Here is a 21,957-nt window from a genome sequence, read left to right as displayed (position 1 = left end):
TAAAATAAAAAAAAAAAAAAAAAAAAGAAACAGAACGTGAAAAACTGCAACCTGAGATCAGTGACCTGTTGAGAGCTCAGGTTTTCCATCCAGCTTGCATCATGACTCTCAGTGTATTTCGTATCATCTCCAAAATAGTATCTGAATTTTATAAGCATTTTCTCTTCAATGTTCTACTCTGGGCTTTGAAACAGAAGAAGGGTTAATGCTGTGGTGGAATGTGGCCTGTCCTGCTCCCTGAGTTCTTCTTTCACTACTCAAAAAATATGTAGGTGTCAGGGTAGACTCCTATAATGGTAACAACATGAGCATTGGATTAGACCTGGATTTAAATCTTACACTGTGATCTACTCATTCTGTGACCTTCAGTGACTTATTTTACCTCTTTAGGCTTCAGTCTTTTCATCCATAAAATGAGGTAATAATAACATTTGTCTCATAGAAAGTTGTGAATAAACAAGATTACAACTCAGGTCTCCTGAATTTACTTTCCATTTTTAGCATATACCCAAATATGTAAAAGATCTAAACGTTTCACAGCTTTCCAAGGCTTATCATCTGTGAAGCTCAGGTGGATTTGGAAGTTTGGGTTTATTTATCAATTCATTAATTCAGTCATCAATGTATTGCTTTAGTCATTCAACAAATGTTTTATTGAGTGCCTACTATGTGTCAGGAGTTTTGTCAGTCTCCAGAGATAATAGCAATTTTCAAGTAGCTTAGAGTCTAACTAAATCTGACTGTATTATTATTTATACCCATTAGAGGTTCACAGGAATGATATTCACCCACTAATTTGTTAATGCGAGTCTGCCTAATTAACATGCATGCAATAGTACGCAATCTAAGTTAATATGTTTGCCCATTGTTGATTATCATAACTGTGAGTTATGGTTAATTTCCAATCTGACTAGCTCTCTGGAAAAGCAAAAAGCACCTTCCCTCCATTTTGCTGCTCTGAACTGGGAAAGAGCAGATGCCTAGGTGAATGGCAGTGAAGAATGTATATTCAGTGAACTGTTACAAATCAAACTGTTTGCCCTGAATTAGGCTCAAGTCTGCAACTAATGACAACTAATGTATAGATTCCTGGCATTGAAGCATTTGGAGTTTAACCGTTTGTTGTCATTGAAAGTGAATGCCTTTCCAACGTGTAGTCGGAAGTGCTGAGAGGGCAGATCCTCAGCTAGGACTGAATGTCAATAATTAAATCATTTATTTTTTCTTGTCTGTTTTACGGCATGTTCTTTTCAGAGCATTCCCTAGTTGCTTTGATTCACATATACATTCCATTAATATTAATTTTCTGTGTTATAGTAACAACAAAAGAGTAAAACAGAAAGAGGAAAACCTTATCTTTCCCTATGAATAGCCCAGGTCCACATGAAGGAGAAATTAGAGTAGACAGCTGGCACCGTAGCCTGTTATTCAAGGCCCAGGCAACCCTGACTAGTTCCTCGGTTCTCTCCTTTGCTCTTCTCTGAGGAAGAAAAATCAGCTTGAAGAGTCAAGCAGAACGATGAACTTTTTAAGGGCAAGATAATTCACAGGATCAGATAGTGATAGAGTCACTTTGGGAACTTGCTTTGCATTTAGAATACCCACTCTACAAGGCATGTTAGTCCTGGCAGAGAGAGGCTTGCTTCCACACCAAAAGCCCTAATTCACTTTCCACTTAGGCCCTTCCCATCCCTCAGCAGCACTTCCCTTTATCAGGCAGATAAGACTTGCGGGGAGGCAACATCTATCTTTTATGCATCCTATGACACTGCAGATGAAAACTACCTGCCCTGGTATGGTGCCACTTTTTTACATTTGATTTTTATGGATGAAAACATTGCTTCATCTGATACTTATAAAATACCACATTTGCCACTGAGAGGCTTCTGTGTCCAAACATCTGCCCCGCCCCCCATGTCTCATCTTGATCTTCACAGCTGAAGCCCATCTGGATCATCCTCCTTTCCAGCTGACAGTGAGAGAGCCAATGAAATTCCTTTTCCTGTTGCTGGGTGACTGTGAATATTTTGAAAACAAGTCCCTTAAAGGCAGCAGCTTCAAGGCCTGCCATTGGCTGACTGGGCATACTGTGCAGTGCTGACACATGAAGGCTGGCCGAGGAGTGACAGTTGGGAATAGCTACGCAAATATATTACTGGCCTGATGGTCCACTGGAGGGAAAGACTATTTCAAGGCTGAGTGACAACTATAACATACCCTGTTAGAAGAAAAATAAATCTTCCTGAGTCTACATTCAGGCATCTGAAGAACATTGCAGAAAATACTGCAGACAAAAAAAAAAAAAAAAGAAAGAAAGAAACAACAACAACAACAACAACTCAAGGTTGTCCTACCCTCAAATCTCCTGCTTTTTATGGTCTGATGAGCAGTTCCTCCTGTTCAAGAAATATATGGGTATTTCCACATACTTTGATAGAATTTGTGGTCATACATTTTAAAGCCCAACCTTGTTTATTTGGAAAATAATTTTCAACAAAGTCATGGAGGATTTTCTTTGCCTCCTTGTCTCCAGCGTCCCTTCCTTCACCTTCCTCCCCTGACCTTCAAGTCCAAAAATCCAGCAGGCACAGGATGCGGTCAGTGTCAGGGGCAGCACTGGCTGCATTTTATCTTACTCTGTCCACTTAAAATATTTGCATCCTGGTGGGAGGATAAGCACAGTCCTGGCTAAACAGCTTTGGGATTCATCTTTGCAGCTGGAGAGAGCTGTTTGGATACAAGTAACTGCTTTTGTTAACACCGGGTTAACTGTTCACACACAAATCTGCCAACGAGCCTCTAGGAAGGAATGTTCTTCTACTAATTGAATTCTAATGAGTCCAGGAAGTAGATTAGGAATTGAGCTATTTTACTATGAGTTTCAAATATCAGATCTAGGAATGTTTGGCCTGTCTGATCTCCTTAATTATCCAGCAGGTCCCAATAAATTCATGAAGAAATGACTAGAAGAAATCTGTGGGTTATTGGTTGATCGAGTTGCAGGGTGCTTTTCTATATATCAGAGACTATAGTGTTCAAACACAAGAGAAAGAGGCTGATCTGAGAAGACCTGATGGGCTAGTCATTAGTGAGGAGTTCCTGGGCCAATTTAATTGGCATGTCCCTGAAAGTTATATTTATTTGCCTTATAATATTTGGGTAAGTTTGAGAGCCAAATCAGGGTGAGCATCAGTGGGGTCATCCCTGATTTCTATTTAGTTGTGGAAACAGAAATGCTTTAGGACATAGCAGAACATTCTTTTCAATGATGCAATATAGCCAACATCACTTGTGGAACCACTTCAGCAGACAGAGTGATCACTCGTGGATGTCACCCAGTTTCTAGACATTATGAAGAGGCTCTTGTGAGCATCTCACCTGTATCCCAGGAAATGCCTGCCTGCCATAAAAGAGGGCATGGGGTCATGCAAAAGTTACCTGCATGTACTGTGAAGGACAGCTATGATACTCTCCACCAGGTACCTCTTTCCTTTCTAGAACTGGCCCTCCTTCTGCTGCTACCCCATGTTTCCACCTAGATTTGATTTTTCCAACTGACACACTTTTCTAAGCACACACTCCTCATCACAGTTGACTGGTCCAGGGATGGACATGTGAACCAAGCGGGCCAATCAGAAAATGTCCCTGATATTTTCCAAACTGGAACTTGGGAATGTGTAATTCCCTTCTAGAAGGGGTTGCTGAAAGATGAGAAACCTAGGCTCTGCCAGAGGCCACTTTTACCCCTTTGTAGAACAAGCCAGTCTGCAGTGAGCACCCAAGGGCTCCATGTGCAATGTGAGGCTTCTCATATTTGGCCCAAGGGGCCACCTGAGTGCTTAGTGGAGAGTCACAGCAGCCAGCCCCAGCAATGGCCAACTGGCTCTGAGGGTAGCAGATGGTTTTGCAGGAGTCCATTGTGTGGGGCAGGTTTTCCTTTTGTCAACACTTCCTGGGAAGACTTTGGGCTTTTGCATACTATATAGAGGAAGGAGATTTTACATCTGAGACCCTGGGCCCTTTTCTACCCTGCCTTCCCACAAATGAATTTACCACACAACAAGAGAAAGAGTTCCTGTGGGGAGAGAAGCTTGCTTGCACCCCTGGGCAGACAGGGCCACTGCTAACACTAGAATAGTGGACCTGTGGTCTTTCAAGGGTTATCAAAATAACCGGCTTTTGCCCTCACACACAACTCCTCAGAGAACTGGAGGAAAGCTGTTTTCAAGAAGACCACTGATGGTTTAAAAGATATTTCAGGCAGAAGCATACATTTCTTCATGGTTTTAAAGGGAAAGAAGTTCAACGTCATCACAGAAAACCTCTCACGTTCTTCTCGTTCATTTCTGAATTCTAAATCTTTTCTGTTGGTGGTCAGGGGAAGAGTAAAAAGTGGTTTTCCTCAAAAGCCAGCTTCAGTGGTTTACAGAGTTGTTTGACACACTTAAGCCCAAGTGTTGAGGACGGCCACCTGTTCCCGCAGAAATCACAAAGCCTGGTTTTCACAGAACTCATCTCCATCTCCGGGAAGGCCAGAGGTGAATTATAGTATATGTTAGGAAAATGAACCTAGTAGCAAGAGGAGTGGGATCACTCAGCACAGGAATTGTTTGAAATTTGCCCTTTGGAGAAAATAAGTGCTGTCAGTGCCCACAAACATATTCCTTGAAGTTGATATTCCAGAATGTTGAAGGCTAAGGAATCATACCTGCTCAAGCAACGGGGCTGGATTACTTTTCAAAGTATGTAACCTTAAAACAAACAAATGAACACACAAACAAGCCAAAACATTCTTAGCAAGATCTGTTGAAATCTTGAAACCTGAACTCATCTATCGAGAAAGTAAATCAAGATTATTCAAGGGCTTACAATCGGACGATAAGGAGAGGGTCAAGCCAAGGCCAGAAGAATCTCAAACAAAAAGCATTCCATGCCATTTCAAAAAGGATCTTACAAATACAGCATGCCCAACCATATCTCAGTTTCTTAATGTGTGCAATGTAATTACCTGGGCGTTTCTCTTTGTACCTCAGTTTTATCATGTGTAAAATAAGAAAAATAATAGTAGGGTTTTTGTGAAGACTAAATGAATTAACACAGGTAAGGCACCAAAAACAGGCCTGGCAGCTGGTAAAATGTTCAGTAAATGTTCATTTTCCAGATGACCATCACATGGAGTAGACTGAGCATATAGTGGGGCCTAAGAAAAGGACCTCAGCAGCATGAACCAAGGTCTCCAAACTGGCAGCGTAACATCTCTCTTAGCTGCCTGATCCTTAAATGGGATAGAGCCACTGATGCCTCCTTCAGAGGCTTGCTCTTAACATTCAGTGAAATAAGAGCTATGAAAGCACTTGGAATGAGTAAAAATGCTGTGCTTATCATAGGATTTCTCTTAGTGAACAGTAATATTTGAAAACATATAATGATTGGTGTCATGTTATCCTACAGAAAGCCCAGGAAATGTATTTTAAAGTCCGTCCACCTGTAGATGCTTAATGACAGAACAGTATTAAACCTTTTATCCCTGGATAGGTTGAACACAGCCTTACTGTAGTTCTTACCAGCCCTTCTCAGACTTTCGCCTTTCACGGGTGTGGATTTAATTATAGTGATTGTAAAGAAGTACCTGTGGATGCTGCTCTGGGAAGGCTTTCAGAGCCAGTGTGAGGCCAGATGCTGGGGCCCCCAGTCTGGGGGGATGAGGTGAAATCTGTTTTGAACTTAGATCCCTTCTACCATGTGGTCTTATAGAAACGATTCTAGAGTTTTCTGTTACAATGGGACTGTAACAGACTTTCAATTTTTATTAAAATTCTGACTTGTTCATAGCCTAATTCCTTTCAGTCTCAGTGAAATGCTTTAGTCCCTGGATGGAAACATCATTCTGAATTACATGAAAGTCTTAGAATATTCTCTGTGACTATTCTTGTTCATAATGCTGAGTTTAATTCCTTGGTTGTATATAGATATGGACATCAAATCCAAAGACAGAAAAATCCTGCACAGATGTTGTGTATTGACTGTAGATGTTCTGATATCTGGCTAAGGTGTTGTCTTTGTGAATGTTATGAATTGCTTCTAGGGAAGCAAAAAGCACCTCAACAGAGCTACCATTTCACCAACATGCAGCATTCCAGGGAAAGGGAAGAGAAGGAGTGCTTGATGGCTCTATCAGCTCTGGCAAGGAAATGAATGCATTGAAGGGATAGAGTGCAGGCACACAGACAGCGAGGCTCAAGTCTCCTGGCTGCATACATGCTGCAATTACACACCACAATAAAAAGAATTAATGTAGCATCTGACCCGCTGACCTCCAGATGCCTACTGCACCACCTCATCAACAGTCACCAGACCTCCACGGTGCCTCCTTGGCCACCAACTGGCTGCCTCACTGGGATACAGCAAGCACAAGGGCCTTACCCAGGCTTTGTTCTTAAGGCTAAACCAAAGGGGAGAGTCCCCCAGTCCCTCCACCTTGTGCCTGGGCAAATGAATAAGCTGTCTATGTCACTAACATATTCCAGGTCATGCGTACACACAAACATTATTATATCTTGAAATTACTTTTAAATTACTGTCTTTGGGGTTTTAACCTTTTTCCTAGAAATGTGGCTCAGCAAATCCTTACGTGGAGCAAGGATGGCACCCAGTGGCCAAAGTGCTTCATCTCAGACCCTCTTTTCTCAGGGCTTTTCCATTTGCTTCTCTCTTTGCAGACAATGAATTGCCATGAGATCCTTTTGTAAAGCCAGAGTTGAAACTCCAAATCATATGACTGTCCCATTAAGTTGAAGCACGTGCACACACACACACGCACACACACACACACACACACACACAAATTGAAACAGTATCAGGAGCTAATTCAGAATAGCTAAAAATTTTGAAAAATCTTTAAAATTTTACCTTGAGAGTTTTATGTTAAAATCATCATATTTCAGATGTGCAGATTACCATCTATGATGTTCCCAATACAAGTATCACTATAGGAAATATCATAAAAAATGCAAGCCCAGTCTCACATTCTTCACTTCATATCTTCCCCCAAACAGTCTCTAGTTCATAAGTGCTCATGCCTTAAACATAAGACTTTATCACCTGACAAGTGCTTTATCATGAAACTGATGTTTGCAATCTCGTATCCTTGTTATCTTTCGTACAAGGTACTTGGCGGGCCTGGAGAGCACAGGATAATAGAGTGGGACTGCTCTTTTTCCTCTGAGCTTTCCAGATGTCAAGAGATTTCGATACAGCTAGATAGCCAATCAGACTGTAAGGAAGACAGGCGAGATGTCAGAATAATGAATCATATACTCTCTTGCTAAGAATGATGCAATGTCTCCATAATGTTACTGTTTCCAATTTCCTTAGGTTTCCAAGCAATCTAAACCTCCAGGGCAAAATGTCACATGGATAGCACAACCACAATGCAAAAAGAAGTTTCTAATAAAACATTACATATTAATTGCCCAAAGAGTACCATAAACAGTCTTACTAAAAGTCAATATGTTAAGTTCAGCCAACAATTCTGTCTGCCTTTCTCAGATGTCATTACCATTCATGCTTATTTGACCCTCAACATGTCAAAATGCCACCAAGATTCCAAGAATAATAGCTGAATCAAAATAAATGACTTAAGAATGAAACTCCATGACATTGCTTCCATTTTCCTACTCCACCACTTGAAGAAAAGCATTGTCTTCAAGATCACACAAAACATTGCAGAAGAAAAACCAAAGCAGAGGGGTTCCATTTTTCTTTCTGGTTATTTGATCCTTAGCTGCCTTCTACGTAAAATGGAGATATGCTAACCCTGCCCTCACCAAGACTTTGTGAGCCTCAAGTGAGATGATGGACATGTACATGTTTTTGTACACTGCTATTTCTTATTATTTAAGACATTTTTATTATTTAAACATTTATAGGTAGCATTAGTGTATAGTTTTGAGACTGATGAGATTGAGTCTCTTGTTTTACCCAAGTAATCACATATCTTCCTCATGAGTATTATTATATTACCTTGCAAATATAATATAGTCATGAGGGGCTTTGGAAATTACTTATATGTAATTAAATTAAACTGAGCTATCTTGAACAGAGCTTGAATTCAAAATTTGAGTATTCAAAATCATAAAATCCCTAAATGTTTTGTCAACATTTATGTTGTCTTATGTTTTATTTTCCCCTTTTCTCCTAGAGATGAATTTTACAGGTTCATAAAATTATAGCATTTTTTAGCTAGAAATGGTTTTGTTTTGCAGATGAGGAAACCTGAAGCCTAGAAATGGAAATCAACCAAAAGGTCTGGTGGCTGCGCTGTCTTTTTATACATTTGCTTGCTCTTGTCTTACTGTGTCCATGGTCTTACAAAGACTGTTAAAAGGGCAGGTCCGGCTACTGAGACTACAGAAAACCCTTTGGCCAGACATTGTCTCCTAACTTCCTATTTCACAGGGTGTCTTGAGACCAAAAGAGTTATGACTCACAAACACTTAAAAGATTTTGGATGAATTATTTCCAACTGAGAAAAAATAGGAAGAACAGCCAAACCAGAGCATGATTTCAAAAACAGAAAAGACAGAATATAGAACTATATAAAATAGTAAATACAAATACAAATAATGAAATATTAGGTGTTTTGAAGGTCAAAAAAATAGGTTTAAAAAATTTAGTCAGCAGGGTGGTGGTAGCAGGATACATGAATGAAGAAACTTATTTAATAGTAAAGAAACTGCTGAATCAACTAAGAGTTAAAGGCAAGGGGCTTTTGCCTCCAGCAGGGAAGAGAGACACTATCACTACAGCATACTCCAAAGAGGATAGGGCCAGTACCTATCCTAAACAAAGGAAAGGAATTCCTTTATTTTCATGTAGTTTAGGGTGCACAGGACAACAACCAGGAACATAAAAACAAGGGATTTCAAACAGCATAAAGCAAGGGTTGGGACGAAATTGTCAGAAATTTCCATTGTCATAAGTCCCTGTTCAAAATCCCACCCAAGCATTATAATTTCTTTTGCCATAAAAATGGTAAACATTTCAAGGAATTTGGTCACAAGGTAGAAATTTCTCCAGCACCCAGGTGCAAGGCATGGCTTTAGGTGACATAAGGGTTACCCAATGAGTAAGTCTAGGATTCTCTCCTAAAAATGCATCTGCTTTAATCATTTGAGTAGACAGGTGCACCAAGATTTATATTGCAAGGTAGAAAGTGATGAATATGGCGGGAAGAAGGGCAAATGAGAAGGTCACTTTTGACTGAAGGACAGCAGGAATGACTTCATGGAGAAAGGGGCAGTTGAGAAGGGTCAGATAGATTGTTAGGGCTTTATATATACAGATAGGGAGAAGGATGGGTGCAAACATATAAGAGGACAGGGAATGGGCAGAAAACACCAAGTAGAACTATTTGATTAAGGATGGGTCAGTGTGAGCATGGGAATCAGGCTGGAAAAGTAAGCTGAAAGTTAGTTTAGAATACTTTTAATGTCCAATTAAATAATTCAGATTGAAAGAATTTAGAGGCATATAGAAGATACTAAACTTTGTGAGCTAGAACCTACGCCAACAGAAGCGTTCATTTGTTCACCTGTTAGCTCTGCACAGGATGGATCTGGGATAGGGTCAACAGCAGGAGGCGGGAGCCCAGCTAGGAGAGCAGTGTACAATAATGGCCTGCCTGAGGGAGAGTGAGGATCTGAACTGGTGAAGGCTGTGAGGATGGACAGGAGCAGGAGATTTTTGGAAAGCAGAATGGACAGGACCGCATGTGGGGGTGGGCGGTGATGAGGACCCCATGATGACTGTACAATGATAGCCAGTGTGCAACTGGAGATTGAGGGCTACAGAAGCCCAACAGAGAGGAGGTTGTAGCTCTGCGCATACTGAATGAACAGCAGAGGGAAGGCCACCCATTGTGATGGCTAACTCAAGTCCCTCTCACTGAGGTGAGGGGCTATGTGTTCTTCATTTCCTGACTCCACAGCTAGAGTTATCAATGGATCTAATTAGAGGAAAACCAAAAGGAAGATAAAGTGATACAGTCTCAGATGCCCCAGCGTTCTGGAAGGTTCTGATGACTTTGACCTCTCCAGTTCCCTTCACAGTTCAGGAGTCAGGGATCTCACTGGGCCACACTGTTGCTCTCCATCGTACCTTCAGGACTTGTCGCCGCTTTGTTCCTAGCACTCTGAAACAAAAATGAACCCTCCTTTATTTCACTGCCTCAGGTTCAGACTTCCTGAGCTTTCCCGTGTGACACTTAGGGAATGCAGTGAACTCTGCTGTGCTAACACGGGGGAGGGAGAAGATGGGAGAAAACCCTCCAGGCCCACTCTTCCTCCCAGGGAAAGGAGATGCTCACAGTGACCTTGTGGGGACAGTGTCCTCGCTTTGTTTTCATATAGAAGTGACAAACAGCGGCTGCTGACGTTGATGTGAGGGGAGGTCAGGGTCACTACAGGATGTATTTTGGTCAGGCGAGTCCTTGAAGGGCCTTCAATCACTAGCTGCTTAGCTCAGCAGGAGGAAAGACCAGCCTGGGCTTGCAGACCTGGTTCCCCTCATGCCCAGCACCCACTCCCCTGCCCTCTGCCACTATCTTCAATACTCAAGAGTGACAAAGTACAACCATCCTTTTTCTGATGTGGCATTTGATTAAGACACAATTCATAAAGAGAGCTGGACATTTGAACGCAAAGCACTTCGCATATTTGTGGATGCGTCCTGAGCAGTGCAAGCCGCCCGGCTCTGCTGCTGCTTGTGAGCAGGAGATGCCCTTTAGGGTGCTGATGCAGCTGTTTCCTCTGCAGTCAATTTCCTGGTGAAGGTTCAATAACTTTCCCTGACGATAAAAAAACAAAACAAAACAAAACAAAAACTCGGATATTAAACTTGGCATAAATACTATTTAAAGTCAAAACAACTTCCTAAATTCCAAAGGCAGGCACAGAAGAGGAGACAGCATAGCCTAGGTACCGAATTCCTTTTATATGGCTTCGAAGTAATCTTTTAAACAACCTTAGAAATGAGCCGAGATGCACTGAAAAGCCACTGTTGGCATTTCAGAAGGTAGCATTTCAGGAAGGCCATGAGAACTGAGACTGCAGAGAAACAAGACAAAGCTCCTGCCCTCTTTCTGGTACCCAGAAGTCCTGCTTTATCCCTGGCTGTGGAGGAGCCTCTATGGGTTATCCGCCCTGAGCGGGAGGAGCTGGATGTGCCCCTACCGATGGGGTGGGTAGTAAGCTCCCCAGCCTTTGCCATCCTGCAGCTGTCCATGGGACTCAGGTCTACCCCTCTTCCTCTTCGGCATTCTCTGTGTCACCTAAGTTTGGGTAAATGCCATGGTGTTATCCTCTGTCTGCATAGTGCACTCTGCCTCTGCAAGGGGTCGCTGCAAGGATTGGGCTCTTCCAGGGCTTGGAAATTGATTGCACAGGGCGATGGCTAGCGTGTGTAATGCCTTTGTGCCAACTGGAGAAAGGAACACCACCTGGCAGATCAACTACTAAAAGGCACCCCATGCACTTGGCCAACCAAGGGGAGGGGGGCAGCCCTGCACCTGCCTGCTGTGCAAGGGGCTCTAGTGCAGGGCATATGGCAGACACATCTCCTGGCATAGCTGTAAAGGCAGTCTTGAGGGCTGAAGCTTCTTATTATACATGTTAGACTATTTCATGGATTAAAGTGTCTTCTCAAATCTAATTTATTTTTTAAGCCTAGTAAATAACATCCTATTGCTCAGTCTGCAAAGGAGGCCATAAGATCCTATTTTTGATGCAGTCATTCTTATTTCAGTATATAAATGCCACAAGGAATACCTATTCTTGGTACTTTATTTTATTTTATTTTATTTGCCAGGATATTAATTTGTGGCCTAGGCATTAACATTGAAAACTTGAAATATGTATGAGGTAGTCCAAACCCAAACCCCAACCTGAGTTATTGGTGCTTAATTACTGAGGCAGTTATAGTGCTGTAAATGAGTTCATCCCTGATTGCAGCCGTAACCCATGCAGTTCTCAATTGAAGGAAGGGATGATACAAGGTGGCAATATAACACCACAACGTCCATGAGTTGATTTTAATTGGTAAACTGGCAATATATAGTGATAACTGTTTGGTCTGTCCACCGCATTGGAATCTAAGGAAAGTCCATAAAATTACAGGAGCATATAATTGGGGTACTAAACTCATTTTCTTATATTATCACAGCTGGCATCTTTAGGTTATTGAAAGCCTTTAAACCAGCCATCTTCAAGGAGATGTAATTGTCAATATGGTCTTTATACATTATTCCTGTTAGCACAGAGCTGCAGAGATATAAACATTCACTAAAATCTGCACAAATTTTCTGTATATAACTTTCTTATTTCAAGTTCATGGAAGATCAGTAAATGTTAATGAGGATTAAAAACCATTTTTTAGATCCTGGTTTCCTCATTAGATGCACAGGACAATCAACTCATAAGGCATAATTTATTGATACTACAACCTGAATCAGACTTTCAAAATAGTTAATTCATTAGTTCCAGGAAGTTCTGTGATCTTTTTGTGTATAGGTGAACCTACAAGAAAGACTGTTTCTTGAAGTATAAATGATATATCAGAATCAGGAAAAATAAACCCAAATTCTGACATTCTTGGATGAGTAATTATATGTTGTTTTATCTATTTATTCTTGCTGGGCAGTCCAAGGACACTTCTAGAAAGGTTTTCACACTCGAATCCCATTCTCTCAGCCATCACTACTACACACTCGTCAAGGAAATTTTTCCCAACAGAAGTAATAGGGTTATCAGAATAAAACAGAACAACAATGCTCCCCCTAACAAGGCATTCTAGAATGGGGGAGAAAATCCCAAAACATAAAGGGGTGTGAAATAGGAAGACCAGATATGAGGAAGGCTAAGATGGCATCAGCCTAGCATTAATGATTATTAAAGATTCACTACAGGTTTGTCTTATGTGAAACCAATCTTCCTGTAGACCCCACAATCTCTGAGTACAAATGGTACCAAACTAAGAGTAATTAATCGTGTATATATCACATTCTCCAATAGTACAGAGTCTCCATCTCTCCTACTTATTTTTGGGAGTATTCAGGGTATACCTTACCTGTCCTTAAAATGTGACCACTGAGCCTGCATTGATTCCATCGATGCCATCAGCTTCTGCTGGTCACACAGGTAGGAAGGGGCCCTGCCACGGGTCCGTAGTGATGCTTCCTTCATTAGGCTGCTGCCTTCTGTTGTGTGCTGTTGGCACGCTGACCCTCATTCTATCAGGAGCATTTAGTGCACTGAAACTATACCAAAGTCCATGCCTTCTGTGTTTACTCATATTCTCAGCTAAGAACATGGATCCATGGGAGGCTGAGGTGAGGGATAAATCCAAGGTAAAAACTTCATGCTGAACTTGGAATCATCTAGACACTGAGTTCTGTGGCCTTAACTTTCATGAGGAAGAGTTCTTGACTCAGAAGGCCTGTTAGTCTCTCATATAAATAACTACAACTCACTTGTCTCCCAGACATTTCTGCATCCCAGATGTGGTGCAGCTTGGGTTCCAACTGAAGTCTATCATATGTACATGTGTAAAATTTGACCTCCAGATTTTTGTCAGCACTAGATGAATCAGTTTCTTCCCAAACTCTGGCTTAAGTTCTGAATCACGGATCACTAGTCTGGTTGGGTATAGTCCAATACATTGGGACTCAGGCGTCCTTTAACTCAGTGGTCCTCAACCTATTTGGCACCAGGGACCAGTTTCATGGAAGACAATTTTTCCATGGACCTGGGAGGAGTGGGGGTGTGGGGATGGTTTTGGAATAAAACTGTTCTACCTCATATCATCAGGCATTAGAGTCTCATAAGGAGCACACAACGTAGATCCCTCACATGCGCAGTTCACAATAGGGTTTGCACTCCTATGAGTATCTAATGCCACTGCTGATCTGACAGGAGGCGGAGCTCAGGTGGTAATGCTTGCACACCTGCTGCTCACCTCCTTCTGTGTGGCCTAGTACCAGTCCATGGCCTGGGTTGAGGACCCCTGCTTTAACTCATGAAATCTCATGGATAACTCTGATTCCAGACTTCAAATCATTGCACATTTAAAAAAATTTTTTTTACAATCATCTTTGTTAAAAAAGTACTGCAGATAGGAAGAATGACAATATACTTGAACGTAAACATGGTTTGTCATATATATTGGTCAAAACAAAGCACGTATTTACTGTTATTTAGCTACAATGATAGAAAACTGCCATTGCATGTATTCCAGCCTGGAATCTCAGTAAACGCTTTTCACTGTCTATGTGCAGGATTATTTTAAGCCCACTACATTTTAATGTTATTGCTGCAGTTATAACAGACATCAACTACCAATTAGAATAATGTTTTATTTACTGTATATATCAAGAAAACTCCCGTTTTAAAATGGTTAAAATGATCTATTATATCTCAATTACATTGTAATAGGATACTAGCTAATATCTTTCATGATAAAATCTAGAGTAAATCAGTTAAGTTCTCAATCTTGATAATTTTAAGATGAAATAACCCTTTTTTCTCAAATTTAAATGCTTCATATTTAGTATATTTGTGAGCTAACAATAGAAATGCATACTAAATTCCAGGACGTTTTCTTTAAGCAAAAAATTAAGCCTAAATGTTGGCGCCTTTAGAAAGTAAACAGCTAGGCCGGGCGCAGTGGCTCACACCTGTAATCCCAGCACTTTGGGAGGCAGATCACAAGGTCAGGAATTTGAGACCAACCTGACCAACATGGTGAAACCCCGTCTCTACTAAAAATACAAAAATTAGCAGGGCATGGTGATGTGTGCCTGTAATCCCTGCTACTTGGGAGGCTGCAGCAGGAGAATCGCTTGAACCCAGGAGGTGGAGATTGCAGTGAGCCGAGATTGTGCCACTGTACTCCAGCCTGGGAGACAGAGAGCCAGACTCTGTCTCAAAAGAAAAAAAAAAAGTAAACGACTATGGATTTTGGCCTGCTATATCTCTGGGCAGCTCTTGCGGTCATATTTGGTCATATGAGTCAAAGCTCATATTATCATCTTTGCTGTCTTTCTTCTTGCCTACCACTTCCCTCTTTTAGCAATGATGATAATTATAATAATAGCAAAAATACAATATAAACATTATATGAGCATGTTAGCAGGAACTGGATATTTTCATAAATAGGATTTCTGAATAATTGAACTTTATTGGCTAAAATAAAAAAGGCTTAAATATTTTGATGGAACTATTTATAAAATTTATATCCATTAAGTAAAATTTATATGAAATACATAAAATAATTACATATTATCACCATTTTAAAATTAATGACTAATTGCTTCGAGTACTAGAACCATTGGTACTCTTTGGATTTATTTATTCATTCACTTATCCATCCATTCATTCATCCATTCAACAAGTATTTATTGAATGTTACTATATCCCAAGGACCATAAAAGGAAGGAGAGATACAGCAGTGAATAAAACATACAATTAGTGCTGTCCTGATGGAGCTTTAGTTCAAGCTGGTATGCAGGATGTTTTCCTCTGCAACAAATGGGCCCTGACTGCTGTAGTTTTAGTTGTTCTGTCTCCTCCCTCTGCTGTCAGCTGTCACCTTATCTCTCCCTTTTTATCTGTGTTACAATTGTAGGTCTTTCCCCAAAGCATCTCTGTAAGTCAATAATAGACCCTATCCTTGGATGGAGCCCAAGTAGTTCCTACGCTCACAGTATATGTGCTGCTTCTGGCCCTTGCAAGGAGTTCTTTTATCCCTACTCTCAGTGTTTGGAACAAACATCTTCCTTTGCTCCCTTTCATCATTCATGTGCTCAGTTCTAACGATGTGATTCAATTCTTAGGCTCAATGGTCTCTGCGCCATATATATGCAAATGGGACTCTTAGAAAAGTAGCCATCACCAAGTGATATTACATTCTAGTATTGCAATACAAAACATGATCTTTCTCATGACTGTGGTAGCTTTTCCTGATAATTTTCTGAACCGCCACCTATATGTAAAAAGACAGGCACCAAAACTTTCAAAAGGAAAGGAAATCAGTTTCCCATTACTCCAGTGTTTTGCTCATTGCTAAACTGCCTGGTAGGAGTGCAGGGACACAAGCAAGAATTCTGAACTGCACTTAAGGAAATAGTAGTAACTAAGGTGATAAGGAATATCTAACACTCATTCATAGACTCATCAGATGTTGGAGTTGAAAGGGGATCACCCTGTGCGGTAGGGAAGCACAGTGGTTAAGAACTCCAGTTCTGGGGCCATATTGCTACACCTCTTACAATTGTTTGACCGTGGCCTGGCATCTCCGTGCTTCCATTTATTCATCTGTAAAATAGTTTGCTTTTCACAGGATTGTGAGGATTAAATGAGTTAATGCAGGTAAAATGCCTGGTAGTGAGTCTGGCACACAGTGTTAGCTATTATTATCTCAATCTAGTCATATATTTTTACAGATGGAAATACAGCCCTAAGCTTTTAACTGAACAGCAAATTAGAGGTAAAACCGATGCCAAAACCAGGTGTCCTGCCTCTCACCATATTACAGATTTTTTCCCCTGATATTGTGCTTTCTTATTAAATGGGAAGAAATACTGAATCATGTAAATGATTATAAAATGACTACTCAGTTATATATAAGTCCCTCTTCCCCTCTAAAACAGAAATATACAAACACACCTTTGCCCGGTGCTAGTCCTCCAGCTCCCAATGAGGAGGATTAATTCTCTAGAGGCAAGTGACAGAGCTCAGGAAGCCAAGAGAAGTTTAATTGTATGCACTAATAAGGAAACCATTTTCTTCCTTACCTTAAACTTGTCAACTTCAGCTTTTGAACATGTTGCATGATATGATAGCACCTGATTCAGAAGAAAAAAATAATTTTAATAACTGTACATGACTGTATTTTCTGAAATTCTCCTGGCTTAAAAATAAGCTTTGCTCATGTATATCACCTTGATTTAAAGGTGGATTTTAATGTATGGCAAGATACAATCTGTCTAATAACATTCTCTGACATAATTCACATATTAAAGAATATTTTATGCTGGAATTTTTCTATAGGTAGTTATTTTATGAAAAGGACAATGGCCAGGTGCAGTGCTTCATGCCTGTAATCCCAGCACTTTGGGAGGGCGAGATGGGCAGATCACTTGAGTCCAGGAGTTTGAGACCAGCCTGGGAAACATGGTGAAAGCTTGTCTCTACAAAAAATCCAAAAACTAGCTGGGCATGGTGGTGTGTGCCCATAGTCTCAGCTATTCATGGAGGCTGAGATGGGAGGATCACCTGAGCCCAGGAGGTCGAGGCTGCAGTGAGCTGAGATCATGCCACTGCACTCCAGCCTGGGCGATAGAGTAAGACCCCATCAAAAAACAAAACAAAACAAAACAAAACAAAACAAAAAAACAAAAAAAAAAAAACAAGACTTGATGTGGCTCAAAACTATAGTTTTGATGTAGTGAATACTTGTCCTGTGAAATGCTCTAAAAGCAAATGAAAAGCTAGAGCACGTGTGTGTGACCTGTAGCAAACAGGTTGATGACTCAACTTCCATTTCCTCACCTATTCTCATTTGCCTGCTTTTATTATATTAGGAAAGATTATATTGATATATATATATCTGTGACCCCTTTTGTAAGAGGATTGTGCTTCCTTGCCCTGTTTACATCAGCATTGGCATGTGACTTCTTTAGGCCAACGGGATGTGGGGAAAGTAACAAATGCCACTTTTGAGTGTGTCTTCAACAGCAATCACATGGTTCTGCCACCTCCTTTTTCCCTCCGCCATGGGAAGGGCATGGCCTGAGAGGGGCTGATCCTTCAGTCTGAGCCCCCAAATAAAGAAGACATATTGAGCAGAACTGCAGCCAACCTGCAGCTGATGACATGTCATGTGAGTGAGAATCAACTTTTGCAATTTATCTACATCAGAACTCACTGATACAGAGGCTTAAAAGTAAAAACCCTAATTCACAGGCTCCCTGCAGCTGGGGGTGGTCCTACAGGGTGGCCTTTATGCCACTGTGTTGGTCACTGAATTGTAAGTGGGAGTGCTGGCACTGCTTATTTCTTTTTTCTTCCTTTGTGGAATACAGCTGTAAAGCCTGGAGGTGCAGCAAAATCTGGTGTGTATGAGGTAACAAGCATGGCAGTGAATGCCAGCTTGCTGAAAACAGAACAGAAAGGGAAAGAGAAAGGAGCCTGACCCTGGGCTCCCCTGCCCCAGACGTCTTGTTGTGTGAGTCAAATAAATGCACATTGTATTTCATAAGGCACATTTACAGACATGTGCACACTCATACATAAATAGCATATGTATGTTATATGTTTTATGCTCCAGACACATTTTTTGTTGTTGTTTTGTTTTTGAGACAGGTCTCACTCTATTGCACACGCTAGAACGCAGTAGTGTGATCACAGCTCACTGAAGCCTTGACCTCCTGGGCTCAAGTGATTCTCTCACCTCAGCATCCCAAGTAGCTGCAACCACAGGCATACACCACTATGCTCAACTAATTTTTGTATTGTTTTGTAGAGACAGGAGTCTCATCACGTTTTCCAGGCTGGTCTGAAACTCCTGGGTTCAAGCGATCCTCTAGCCTCAGCCTCCCAAAGTGCTGGGATTACAGGCATGAACCTTCGCGTACAGCCTACATTCTTAATCTATACAAATCTCATACAAAGAAGTCTGGGAAATGCTAAAGCCTTCTTCATCTACCAACCTTAGAGAATCACAGTGCACATTTGGCTGCAAAAAGTAAAGTAACATGCTCTATTTCATTAAACTTGGTATTTCCCAAATCTAATTAGCCACAGAACTCCCTTTTAGGTAACATAAAACTGGTAACATTCAACCTAATAACCTATTGACCAAGAACTTTGAGAAGCACTGACCTATGGCACATACCATTTGTGTGATACAAGCAAAGCCACAATAGAAGCAGTGTCTCAGGGTGGTTAGAACACAGCCTTCAGAGTCAGGCTGCCATGCCTCCACTTCCGAGCTCTGGGAGCTCAGGCAAATGGTTTAATCTCTTTGGGTCTCATATATAAGGTGGTATAGCATAATACTACACAGGCATCTACTGCTTAACGTAGAGGCTCCTCCTGAAAACACTAACAGGGAAGCTACTTTTAATTATTTTTAATTCGAAAAAAATTACAGTGCATTATAAGATCTGCAGCAACTTCTTAAAACTCAACTAAAGCACAGTAAAATTCATAGGTATATATAAAACAAAAAATACTGTTATGTTATAGTTACTTAAAATGTGACTTTCTATGGGAGGCTGAGGCGGGTGGATCACCTGAGGTCAGGAGTTCAAGACCAACCTGGCCAACATGGTGAAACTACATTTCTACAAAAATACAAAAATTAGCTGGGCGTGATGATGGATGCCTGTAATCCCAGCTACTCGGGAGGCTGAGGCAGGAGAATCGCCTGAACCTGGGAGGCGGAGGTTGCAGTGAGCTGAGATCGTGCCATTGCACTCCAGTCTGGGTGACAGAGTGAGACTCTTGTCTCAATAAATAAATAAATAGATAAATAAATAAATAAATAAATAAATAAAATAGTGTTACTTTCTGATCATAGCTAATATAGTTATTAACAAAAAGTTTCTTTGTGTTAAGTAATACTTTCTCTTCCATTGTAAACATTTTCTTACTGACTTTACTTGTTTTCGATAGTTTTCTCAATCCTTTTCACCTTTGGGAGGGGACTCAGAAAATGTTGTACTGAGAGATAAATATGTTCTATGAGATTTGGTTATTAAAAATAAAGATATATTCTACTGGGAAATTTTAACCATGGAAATATTCTATAGAGTGGTCCTGTACTTTACAGAGTTCTTAGGAAGATTAAATGCAATACTACATGTTGAATACATGGCACACAAATAGCCAACTTATATGTATTGTATTAATATTCAATTAAAATTCTACCAAATAAATATTTGGCTGGATATTATGTTATATCCTTATCTTATAATATCAATAGATATTTCAGTGCATAGATGAATTGACTTTGCTCTTTTGTTTCAGTTTTACTGTGGTAAAATCTAATTTGGCTGTCATTTTATTAGAATTTCTTACTGTTTTCAAGTCTATTTCTGCAGATTCACTCTTCAAACTTTACCTTTAAAAAATATCCCACAAAAACTCAAGCTGCAATTCAAAACCTCTGCCACCAGGTGGTGCTTAGTCAGGTTTGTTTAAATCAACTCTTCCCACTTCATTAAAAAAAAAAAAAAGCTATTTACTCCACTAAATTGAAACTATTTGAATCAGTGAAGCAGACAATTATTACAGATTAAGACTTTTTGCTCACTTAAAATTACAATAGTTTGTTTTGTTTGTTATTGAGTTGTAGGAGTTCTTTGTATATTTTGGATTCAAGTCCTCTGTCAGACGTATGTTTCAAAAATATTACCTCCAGTCTATAGCTTGTCTATTAATTTTCTTTTAATGTGTATTTTAATAAACAGAGGTTTTAAATTTTGATAAAGTGTAATTTGTCAATTATTTAAATTGCTATCGTTGCACATATTATTTCTTTCTTTTTTTTCCAACAGAGTCTCACTCTATCACCCAGGGTGGAGTACAGTGGCATGATTTTGGCTCACTGCAGCCTTGACCTTCCTGGCTCAAGTGATCCTCCCACCTCAGCCTCCCAAGTAGCTGGTATTACAGGCACACACCACCATGCCCAGCTAATTTTATTTTTTAAAGAAACAGGGTTTCACTATGTGGCCCAGGCTGGTCTTGAACTCCTGGATTTAAACAATTCTCCCTCCCAAAGTGTTGTGATTACAGGCATGAGCCACTGTGCTCAATCTCACATATCCTTTCTAAAATTTTTTTCCCGCCCCTGAGTTGTGAATATATACCTTATGCTATCTTCTACAAACTTTATAATTATATCTTTTATGTTTATGTCTATGATACATCTGAAATTAAATTTATGTATAGTTAAAGAATAAGACTTATAAATAAACGCTTTGGTTACTTTTTCATGATTCTTAAATTTCATGGGCCACATCTTAGAGCTAAAGCTTTTTTGGATTGGTATCCTGCGATTTTAAGTCTCTACTGGCTAATCTATTAAGTACATAGGAATTTATTTATTCTACCTAATTAGATAAAGTTAATGATAAGGAAGATTTTGGTTTACCTTCTGAATCTTCTTGTTTCTGAGAGTTTCTGTTTCCTTTTGTAGGACTGTGAGAACCAGTAGAGGTGAGAGAGAAATGGTTTAGCTAAAGAATCCTGGGGCGGAGCAAGATGGCCGCATAGGAACAGCTCCACAGAAGACAGGTGATTTCTGCATTTTCAACTGAGGTACTGGGTACATCTCACTAGGGAGTGCCAGACAATCGGTGCTGGTCAGCTGCTGCAGCCCGACCAGCGAGAGCTGAAGCAGGGCGAGGCATCGCCTCACCTGGGAAGCACAAGGGGAAGGGAATCCCTTTTCCTAACCAGGGGAACTGAGACAAACAACACCTGGAAAATCTGGTAACTCCCACCCCAATACTGCGCTTTACCAAGGGTCTTAGCAAACGGGCACACCAGGAGATTATATCCCACACCTGGCTGGGAGGGTCCCACGCCCATGGAGCCTCCCTCATTGCTAGCACAGCAGTCTGTGATCTAAGGGCAAGATAGCTGCAAGGCTGGGGGAGGGGCGCCCACCATTGCTGAGGCTTAAGTAGGTAAACAAAGCTGCTGGGAAGCTCTAACTGGGTGGAGCTCACAGCAGCTCAAAGAGGCCTGCCTGTCTCTGTAGACTCCACCTCTGGGGACAGGGCACAGCTAAACAACAATAACAACAACAACAACAACAAAAAGCAGAAGAAACCTCTGCAGACGCAAACGACTCTGTCTGACAGCTTTGAAGAGAGCAGTGGATCTCCCAACA

The 21,957-nt window shown here is 40.7% G+C and overlaps 1 protein-coding gene across 2 annotated transcripts in view; it reads right to left on the bottom strand.

The window, feature by feature from the left end:
• Positions 1-21,957, bottom strand: part of PDE11A (phosphodiesterase 11A) — a 466,948-nt gene that overhangs the window by 133,981 nt on the left and 311,010 nt on the right. For both annotated transcript variants that reach the window (XM_017868289.1, XM_017868290.1), the window contains one exon: positions 16,847-16,897. In XM_017868289.1, the coding sequence (XP_017723778.1) occupies positions 16,847-16,897 (51 nt within the window). The remainder of the gene's footprint in view (positions 1-16,846; positions 16,898-21,957) is intronic.

This window comes from Rhinopithecus bieti, unplaced genomic scaffold (assembly GCF_001698545.2).
Source record: "Rhinopithecus bieti isolate Rb0 unplaced genomic scaffold, ASM169854v2 scaffold_3062, whole genome shotgun sequence".
Lineage (NCBI taxonomy): Eukaryota > Metazoa > Chordata > Mammalia > Primates > Cercopithecidae > Rhinopithecus > Rhinopithecus bieti.
The sequence above is the reverse complement of the archived record's forward strand: the minus strand, read 5'-3'. Positions and strand labels throughout refer to the sequence as shown.